Below are 9,894 nucleotides of genomic sequence, written 5' to 3' on the forward strand. Positions count from 1 at the left end.
GGCGATAGAAATGTTTGTCATGCATGCATGTGTGCATAGATTCGCTTTTAGATCCAACGGAAAACACTTAGCAGCATGTTTTTGGCGCTTGCCGAAGTTGTAGTCAATTTGAAAAACTTTTAATCCAACATATTTACCCGCTTAACTTTTGAAACAAATTTTTCGCATGTGTAAAATATAAGCAATTCATGTTGTTTTTATCACTGTTTATTCTGTAGTAAATTTCTTTGCAGTTGTGTGCTTGAATCAATTGGTAAAATGTATATTTGCTTGCATGTATTTATGTATGTATGTGAGTGTGTTGTGTTGCATTGTAATTTTGCTTTAAAGTATGTAGTATACATTACGCTACTAATTAATTAAAAATAACTTGCATTACTTACTGTATTTTTAATATTTTAATAATTATAATTTCGTGTTATGATTTTGCAATACTTTAGCTCCATAATTGTATCGTTATACTTTTCGTTTTACGCACATTTCCTGCCCACTTTCATTATATCAGTATGCTTTTAGTAAGTATATGCACGTATTTGCATATTTTTACATTTAGCGTAAACTAATAAACATGTACGTAATGGTTTTTTTTTTTAGCTAGTTCTTTAAGTCAAGTATTGTGTTTTGAAGTTTTCGCTTTTGTGGTAAAAATGCAGAAATAAATACGCTTTAATGATAAACTATGTAAAAAATATGATTAAACTAAAGTTATTTTTTTTCGCTTTCAAGAAAGTGTTAATTTTGAAGCTTTTCTTATTTATTGATAAATAGCTGATAATAAAAAATAAAAATAAAATTACTTGTGTATGTATGGTAAATTAAAAACGGCAATGAAATGCAAATTTTACAGCTGCTCGAAACAGAAAGCATGCAAGCGAGTGCAAGTTATTTCTGGGCGCTGTATAGTTTCAAGGCATTGGTTGCTGCTGCATAACAGCACTTTTTCTGTGACAACTGCGCGTCCAGTTTTCGTCAATTCGGCTTACAGGCATCTATAACGATTTCTATGTCAAATATATTTTTTTTTTGGCATATTTAAACGCTTGATAAACGCAATTTCTTTGCTTTTTTCGCTCGCCTATTTCTAGTTTACTAACTTGTTACACTTCAGTGTGTTTTTGTTAAGGTGTTAACCGTAAAAATTTTACTTAAAATTATAGAATTAATGTGATCCTGCAATGCTACACGCGCTGTTTCGCCCATATTTCTAAATAGCGGCACGTTGTAGTGTTATTATTGTTAGGTATGTGTCTTTTCACCTGCCCACCGGCCAGCGCGTTCGCTCCTTATATGCTAAATATTTCAATTACGCCCTAATTAAACCGCTATACCCCACTAGCCCGTTCGAAAACTTTGCTTGCGTCTTCTACTTAATCACTTCGTATTTTTTTCGATTCTGGTTGACTGTTGGCTTCATCCGCCGTAAAAATACCGTCAACATTGCTTGCGTCGTCACATTGTAGTGCACGCTTTTGCGGTACGACACCGGCAGCGCTGCTAAGCGTGGAATCGTTGTTAGAATCGCTGGCGTTGGCGTTTGTGTAATTTGTAGAATCGTTTAAATTGCCACCAAATAGCGGGGTTATCGATTGGTGGCTCTGTTCGATGTGGCGGCTGTTGCTGTTGCTGCTGTCGTCCTCAGCATCGACATCGTCTTCCTCGCTTGCCTCTTCGTTGCCTGTTGAGCGTAGGCAACTGCTATTCTCCCCATCACTGCCGGCTGCTCCCAAAGACACTAAAGTACCGTTACCATTACCATTGCTATTACCAACTAACGCATCGACTACAGTCTTCTGCCTGCAGTTGTTGCTGTTGTCAGCGACACCATGTTCAATGCCTACAATATCGCTATTACTATTTGTATTCGCATTTATGCTACTGTTGCTATTATTAAGTTTAAGTTTAGCCTTTTCGGGTGCCTCCAAGTTGCTCTCTGAATCGGATGCGAGCGGTGTGCCCACTTCGCCGTCGTCGGTTGAGGTTGTAGCTGTGGTCTGGGTTGTGTTCTCATCAATGATGGGTTCTTGTGAGGTGGAGTCGTTCGAAACAAAGTTTGAATCGCCATCCTGCAAGGCAGTCGGCGCTGTCGCAATCGGTGCTGGAATAATGTGTTCATTGTCAGCTAAAATGACATATTTAATTAATAAAGTTTGGGAAATATCGAAAATCGGATTTTTCTACACACCTGCACCTAAGCTCTCTTCATCTCCATCATTGGTATCCTCTCCTGCAAGCACTTTAGTTGTTTGTGTTGCTGCCTTAATTGTGCTTCCATTGGTATTTGCACCAACGCCAGCACCTGGTCCGGGCATTTCATCCAAAAGTTCCGGACTCAAGTCGTTGGCCACATAGTGTGCCCAGAGTGCCAACTCCACACGATGGGGAGACCAATGTGGTGTTTCTCCGCCAGCCTCTGTATTTAAACGTGCAACAGTAGTCTGGATGTGTTGCACAAAGTTGAGGTACTCCTTGGTGGTATAATCGATACCCTCGATTTCTGCAATCCAAATAAAATTAAAATTATTATAGAATAAGATATACTAAATTGAAATTTTTACGTTAGTAAGCGTATGCTTGTGGGTAAATATTTTCTTGACCTTAATTAGATCACACCTATATGTATATACGTATGTACAATATATCAAATACAGCATTATTACCAACCTGGAATGGCCATTAGGCACTCATCTGCCATAAACGGTGCTGAATCAGGGGCAGCAGCCGCCAATAGCGCCGAAGCCATAGTCGTGCCGACGCCTTTAAGATTTGATAGCGCCGTTATGGCCTGTTCTAGATTAGGCAGTTTTCGGAAAGCTTTCTTTGTCTCCTGCATAACAGCACGCGGTGTGTTTACCTTGACCAGGTACGAAAGTTGTGGATAAAATTTACCACGCGACTGTTTCCATTTCATGGTCTGTACCAGTTCATCGTATACCATATGCGCATCCTTCCCTCGTGCTTTTATTAACTTTGGTAATTCATTTTGATACCATTCGTCCAAACGAATAAGCTCTTGAGGCTTTTTAGAGCGTTTCTCTGCCTTTAGCTTCAGCACTTGTGGATAAAGTTTGTAACAGTATTCGAATTGATGCGTTGTCCCGTTCTCAAAGAACGACGCAGTGTCCTTGTTGCTTGTCATATTGAAGACAGCTGTGTTTATTGTGGCGATCACGCTGACAACTTTATATATACTCGGAGAAATATATGTGCGAGTTGCTATTTCTGTTGCTGGCAGATGGATCGATCGATGGCAATGCTGGTTAGCGAAACAGTGGTTGCACTGGTGGTTGCTTGTTGCTAGTGTTGGTACCACACGCAACTGTGGTAGTGATGATAATGACAATGGTATTTGTGATGGTGGTGGATGAGTCGTAATGGCTGTGTGGAAGATAAAACGTATGTTGGTTATTTTATAATATTGAATAGCCACTGACCAATCCTAAATTACTAAAATTGCACATTTTATTGCGATAATTGATTACAAACGCTTTTAAAGCGTTAAGTTTATCACATTTTAAGAACGCTCACATTTATTTGCCTTTTATATTTATAAGCGAATTCTTTTCATTGCTTTGTTTTGTACTATGGATTTTTTTGCAGAAAGTGTTGTCCTGATTACAATATTATAAAATCATTTTTACCCTTAAGAAACAACGCGCTGAGCTAATTTTTAGCACTGGCAAACTTTCTTCTCTCCAAATTACAACTACTAATTTAATTTTAAATTTACACAGCTACTTTCTTAAATACAATTCTGCACTCACCTCAATTCAAAATACGTCAATAGTGGCTCCTTTGCGCCTGGAAAACTACACTTTATCTTCGAAATCACCTCCTTTACGCCACTGACAGTAAAAATTATTTTCAATTCACTTTCAAGTTTCGCAGTCTACGCGAGCGACGAATAAAAATCGACAGAATTCTTTTTCTCGTTTTATCTTCATTTCCTTTTTGTGGTACACTTCGTTGTCGTTGTGTCTCGCTTTGCTTTTATTTCAGCGACAACAGCGCCTTCACACTGTTCACTCTGAGTTATGTGTGCTTGTGTGCCTGTGTGCTGCTTGCCGTACTCGGGTTGTCGTTGCCGTTGCCGTTGCCGTTGCTGTGCGGTGCGATTGCGATTTGAGATTTACCTAAACTAGTCGCCGTCGAAAACGTTGCTGCCTGACCGATGATTTTTCAGTTTGCGTTCACTTGCCTGCTTGTTTGCCTTCTGTTTCGTATGACCATGCCACCTCGACAATTACTAAAACCCACCAAAAAAACCACGCACATGCGTGAATAAATCGCTGTCTTGCCGGCTAACCGTCAATTTATAGGATATTTAATATATGCCCTGAGCACTCCCAGTTACCGATCTCCTTTTTTCACTTCTTGCAAGTTCCCTTATGTTAATTAAGAGAGTTTAGTTGTTTTAAAAGGAGTACAAATACAAATTATTAGCACTCTGACATGAATGTGATGCCTATAAACAATTAACCTCTATTAAAATCGCTATTTCAAGAAGTTATGCTGTGGACTGCTTGTGTAGGGCAACAGTGTTTTTAGAAATTACTTTTCATATGTGTGTTGGCAGTATATGAACAAAATTATGGACATTACGTTTGCAACTATATGGCAACTTCATCAACGTGTTTGTTGTTGCATTCACTAGGTTTTTCGTTTTACTTATTTCATTCTACGGCAACCAAGCGCGTCCATTTGTTCCAAGTTCGTCGGTAATCGCTGGCACTGCACAAATCGACTTCGTTCGCCGACCGCTCGCTATACAATTCGCGACTATCTTGATTCAGGGTTGCAATGCGACGTTGAAACATTCCACAAACAAATGGGAACGGCTAGTGAACTGTGCACCGCACAGTGACCGTTTCGACCTTTTTCGTGCTCATTTTTTTAAATTATCTCGAAATGTAAATTTTACAAGATTTTGAACCCAAACACATACATAACTCTTCAGTTAAAAATATTCTACAAGCATACACTTACATTAATGTACATTTAAGAGTACAGTGTGTATAATTGCTAAAATTTACATCTAACTTTGTAGGTATTCATCCATATGCGCATACACAAACGTCAAGAAAAGACAATAATTGTAATCGGGTATTGCCAGCGACAGCGAAAATCGAAACAGCGCATGGAAAAAACCCGCACGACCCTCAGCGTTACCGAAGTGGTTGGCTGTGTTCGTGCGGCAGGCCATAATACAACCGTGTGTTGTTACAAAAACAACAACACACAGTGTGTGAAGATGGCAGACTGTATAGTGGCAGCGACAACTACAACGACACCATATGCGCTTGCCTTTTGGCAGCAGCTGTGCGTTTTCTCTACTCATTCAAACACAGCACGCGTTGTGTTGTTGCTTTGCGGCGACTTTGCGCTTCGGTTGAAAAACTCGATGTATGTCGATAAGCGACAACTGTGTGCGGCATTAATGGCCAGAAAAACAACTACATACACACAGGCGCAATGACAGGGAGCGATGAATAGACGACAACGTACAACGTTCGTTAATGAATGCTTGCTAAGCTGGTTGCCGACTCATCGCTGGTTCTGGTTACATTGCCGTTTCTGCTGCGACCGCTTATGCCATTGCAGGCATTGTGTATTGTTGCTACGTTGTTCAATGCACAAAAAGCGATGTTGTAAATTGTCGCTTGTTTCGTATTTCCTTTGAATAATCGTTGCTTTGCCTTTCTCATTTTTGAATTTCACATCGCTGACGCTGTTATTGGTGTTGTATTGCACATTGTAGGATGTGAGTGTGTGTGCGAAATGGAGGGTGTGTGTATGTGTGCCTAGCGTTCATAAGTCTTTTTGCCTTTTACTTTTGCTGAAGCAACGAAGGCTAAGCAGAAAGACGGTAAAATCAAAAGCGTATTATAAACGAAGATAAATGGCGAAGGGGCAGCAAAAGGCAAAACGTGATAATTAATGTGCGATGGCGGATACGGAATGAAAGAACGAGCGAATGAACGAAGTATTGCAAAATGGAATATGTATATACATATGTATGTATGTATTTGGAAAATATACTTATACAGCAGATACCAAGGTTATAAAGGAAAAAATATATACACGTTTTTTCTAGGGAATCTAGAGAGACAGGATAGTACACAAGTATACATATTTAGAATAAACTGTTATACAGCGAATATCCCTGCATGAATTCGCTTGTGTATGAATATATACAAATATACATATGTAATATTGTAAATATTTATTTTAAAGCCATCAAATCGGCTTATTGATTGCTGAAGTCTTAACATGAAGCTACCAAGAATATTTGAATTTGTATATGCATTTAATGGAAAAGTGCTAAGCATATGTCATTTTACTTATTTACTGTTAACTGTGCGAATTGTAGCAATTTATGACAGCTACTAATAAACGTCGCTTGCGCGCATGGCCTACTTCCGGTAGCAGCATGATTTGCGGTTTTTCGCAATACATATATACATACATACACACACACATATAGAAGAATTTTTACGTAAGTCTAAAAGCGCCAAAGCAATCTGCTAATATTCTATATTTTATAACAAATTGGTAGACGTTGAAATGCCAATTTCGGGTGTATTCAAATCGCAGTTATTCGGCGAAAATAACCGTCACTTTGTCAACAAGTTGACTCAACGCAGTAAGTTTACTTCCGGTCACATGCAGCAAAAGTCGTATAAATGTAGGGGGAAAAACAGTGCAATGTTTAAAAAGTTGTCTTATATGCCGCGTTTAACAAGTCGCGCTTATTTTTATTGCTTAATCCTTCATTTCCATGTACATTTTGTAGGTGTAGTTGAGTATTTCCATTTTGAATGCTGTACGCCGGTGTTGTGGCACTTTGTCGAAAAATTCTTGTATGACAGCCAGGAACGGATCGGCGGACTGTTTGTAGGTGTTTACAAAATTCAAATAATTCTCCACGAGTGTGCGAAAAGTTTCATCCAAGTTAGCATAACGTTGTGCATCGGAGCCCAGAGCGACACTGGCACCCTTCAGCGCGGTGGTTCTTGGCGTTTCAAGTTGTTTTTCTTTTTTGTCGCTGGGGTTCTTCAATTTAGGCTGATGCGTCAGTTGCGTGTTGAGCAATGGCGCGGATTGTGAACTAAAAGTTTAACTAGTATGTGAGCACATAAAAGCAAACAAACTGAAAATAATAAAACAAACTATTTTACCCTTTTGGCGTCATGCCGGCTGTGAGAAAAAATAGTTGCTCAAAAAACAGCCATTCCTTCTTTGTATGCAGATTGCCGCCCATTTTACTTCTTGCGCTCAATTCAATTACAAAACGATCTCTCAAAGACTTCCAGCGCTTGCGACATGCCTCCACTGTTTTAGAATAAGAAAAGATAATAAATATTGATAGAAGTGTATGTTAATGAACGAAATTTGCACCAGATTCGCCGACATTATTTGATACACAGCTCCAGCAGATATCCTTCTTTCGCTTATTTTTATAGTCCGGATTGTATTTATTCCAAAGACATTCGTTTTGCTGAATTTCCTTAATTAGTTTTTCCTCCAACATATTTTTTTGCTTTTTTGAATGAAATTTTCGTTGCCAAACATTATTTGTCTAATGGTTGTTTGTTAATACTACCAAAATAAAAAACAAGTGTTCGAATATGTATGTAATAATTTTAATAAAATCTTTTGAAGTATATTCATAAAACCAACAACTGATATGAATAACGTATAAAATAAATATAGGCATTAGGATTTACATCAGTTGTGATGCCATGGACTTGCAATTTCTGAAACCCTTTTAACATCGACTTTAAGTCGGAGAAAGGTGCATTTGGTTTGCTTGGTGTAGTTGATGTATTGTTATCTGTAAAAAATTAAAAATTTTAACAACTTAAAGTGAATTTAATGCTCAAGTTAAACACACACTTACACATACATTTATGAATAATGAATTTACCTTGTTATTGTTAGAATGTGTTATGTTGTGTTGCATTATTTACTCTTGAAAGAGCGTTTCATAGCTCATGCCTTTGATTTTACTTGTTTAATAGTAGATATATGTAGTAGTTTGCAAATAATTAGTTACAGCCCTAAGAGCAGAATTAATGATTTTAAACAATTGGTTATACAAACACATCTATTACAAAAATACAGAACAGTAGGCGCGTTAACAGCTTTTATAGAAATGCAGAAGCAATTGACGCCAACAAATTAGCCACATTTGAGAAGGAAGAGTTTTGATTTATAATTTATTTATTGTATGTATGTAGTATATTGGTTTGTTTTGACTTTTGTTGGTAATGCTTTTTATGAATTATTTTGTTTAAGGATGCTCGTGTGTTTTATGATGACCGCAAGCAGCAAAAATGCACATTTAAACTCAATTGGTATCTAAATCTTCCAGTCGTACCGGATGTGTATATGGTATAATAGATTTCTTTTCCACATCTCGCGAGAGTGCCTTCCTCATATCTACATTAAAAATTCATGGAATTATTTAAAATAATTTACATATGTAAGTAGTTTTCAAACACGTTTAAACATACCATAAGCATCTTCATCGTGATCGCCAGCGTAGTAATCAAGTATAGTACGATAAATTATATAACCCAAATTTTGATACATGTTGATTGCCACTTGATTACTCTTGCGCACAAACAGATCAACAAAATAAGCACGTTTTCTAAAAAATGTAAAAGCCTTTACAGCAAACACAAAAAAGTTGGACAGAAATTTACATACTTTTCGGAAACATCTTCCAGAAAGTTCATAAGTAATGCAGCTAAGCCTAGACGTCTGTAGTCCGGTGAAACGGTTAAAGCAGTTACATGACCGTGCCAATTTTCCATATGACCTTCAACCTTGCCCATAACTGTAGTTGGAAACAATATATATGTCAAAGACTAACAATTGTTTCAAAGCCTTGTACTCACTGTAACCCATTATTTGCCCACTTGGGGATTCGGCTAACTGGAAGTACTCAGGCCATCTAGCCAAATATTGTGTATAAAATGAAAGCCCATAAGTTTCGGTTAGTGGGTCGAAGTTGCTGTGAAGTATTAAAAACCACATTTATTGTAAAAAAAAAGGTTCGTTTTTTAAATAAACAGCACTAAATCGCAAACGGTTGTGATGAAAACCAAGCGATATTTTGTACTTACACATTATTAAATTTGAAGAGGTCATCGCAGGTGAATGGACGTAATGTAGTCATCTTTCAAATAAAAAATGTAAATATTTATATTAAAAACTAACCGTGATTTAAATTTTCGTATAATGGTAAAATTACACGTTCAACTCATAAACAGCTGTTCGCTTGAACTAGAGAGAGCCTTGTCAATCAGTTGTTTAAAAGAGAGAGCACTCTGAAAACAGTGTTGCAGTGTCATATATATTTACAACAACTATATTTATAGAATAGTAATTCGCTCTTAATTATTAAACTGTTTAAATTTTCATTGCAAAGAAAGAAAAAACCCGTAAAGCAAATTGAAAATTTACACTTAGCTATTAAATTGATTTCACTTTCACTCTGTTAGAATTACAATTATATTATAAGCCGACAGAGGAAAAGATCAAAATATAACATTGAAACATGTGTTTTCGATGTGAGATTTAGCTTATGAGATATAACTGATGTTTTATTTATCATAACAGTAAATTAGTTGAAATGGATAAATGTTTTTAGTTATTTAAAACTATCTATCTGCAATATTCTTAAAAATATTAAATGTTTGTTAATTATTTTAGCCATATTTAAGGGCGCTGTAGCACTTTACATGTTTAAAAAACACATGCTTGGCAATGCTGCTCGTCATCGTTCAATCGCTGTTCAATTTTTGGTCTGACAATTTGTTCGCAGCGAAACGCATCGTGTCGCATTTATTGTGTTATTTCGGATCAAATATATTTGGTAAAAAAAAGATG

At 37.0% G+C, this 9,894-nt stretch overlaps 3 protein-coding genes across 7 annotated transcripts; all 3 read right to left on the minus strand.

The window, feature by feature from the left end:
• Positions 1–191: 191 nt before the first annotated feature.
• On the minus strand, positions 192–4,058 carry Amun (protein amun). Of its 3 annotated transcripts, none has more exons than XM_070109497.1 (4): positions 3,762–4,058; positions 2,662–3,375; positions 2,183–2,494; positions 192–2,119 (listed from the first exon to the last, which is right to left on the minus strand). In XM_070109497.1, the coding sequence occupies exons 2-4, from the start codon at positions 3,134–3,136 to the stop codon at positions 1,368–1,370; spliced, it is 1,539 nt and encodes a 512-aa protein (XP_069965598.1). In that variant the 5' UTR covers positions 3,137–3,375; positions 3,762–4,058; the 3' UTR covers positions 192–1,367. The 3 variants fall into 3 exon arrangements, with proteins under 3 accessions (XP_069965598.1, XP_069965599.1, XP_069965600.1); XM_070109498.1 differs by lacking the exon at positions 3,762–4,058 and adding an exon at positions 3,639–3,725; XM_070109499.1 differs by lacking the exon at positions 3,762–4,058 and adding an exon at positions 3,526–3,606.
• A 2,656-nt stretch (positions 4,059–6,714) lies between these two features.
• LOC138855644 (uncharacterized) lies at positions 6,715–7,602 on the minus strand. Its single transcript, XM_070109502.1, has 3 exons — positions 7,396–7,602; positions 7,176–7,329; positions 6,715–7,105 (listed from the first exon to the last, which is right to left on the minus strand). Exons 1-3 carry the CDS (start codon positions 7,526–7,528, stop codon positions 6,760–6,762), a joined length of 633 nt encoding a protein of 210 aa, XP_069965603.1. The 5' UTR covers positions 7,529–7,602; the 3' UTR covers positions 6,715–6,759.
• A 16-nt stretch (positions 7,603–7,618) lies between these two features.
• Positions 7,619–9,298, minus strand: Naa20A (N-alpha-acetyltransferase 20 A). Of its 3 annotated transcripts, XR_011396359.1 has the most exons (7): positions 9,129–9,297; positions 8,901–9,016; positions 8,710–8,839; positions 8,514–8,650; positions 8,378–8,439; positions 7,925–8,057; positions 7,619–7,831 (listed from the first exon to the last, which is right to left on the minus strand). XR_011396359.1 is itself a non-coding variant. In XM_014239467.3 (6 exons), the coding sequence occupies exons 1-6, from the start codon at positions 9,179–9,181 to the stop codon at positions 7,778–7,780; spliced, it is 552 nt and encodes a 183-aa protein (XP_014094942.1). In that variant the 5' UTR covers positions 9,182–9,298; the 3' UTR covers positions 7,619–7,777. The 3 variants fall into 3 exon arrangements, 2 of the variants coding, with proteins under 2 accessions (XP_014094942.1, XP_069965604.1); XM_014239467.3 differs by lacking the exon at positions 7,925–8,057 and having other exon boundaries at positions 9,129–9,298; XM_070109503.1 differs by lacking the exons at positions 7,619–7,831; positions 7,925–8,057 and having other exon boundaries at positions 8,203–8,439.
• Positions 9,299–9,894: the final 596 nt, after the last annotated feature.

The sequence above is a fragment of the Bactrocera oleae genome, chromosome 5 (genome assembly GCF_042242935.1).
Source record: "Bactrocera oleae isolate idBacOlea1 chromosome 5, idBacOlea1, whole genome shotgun sequence".
NCBI classification, from domain to species: Eukaryota; Metazoa; Arthropoda; class Insecta; order Diptera; family Tephritidae; genus Bactrocera; species Bactrocera oleae.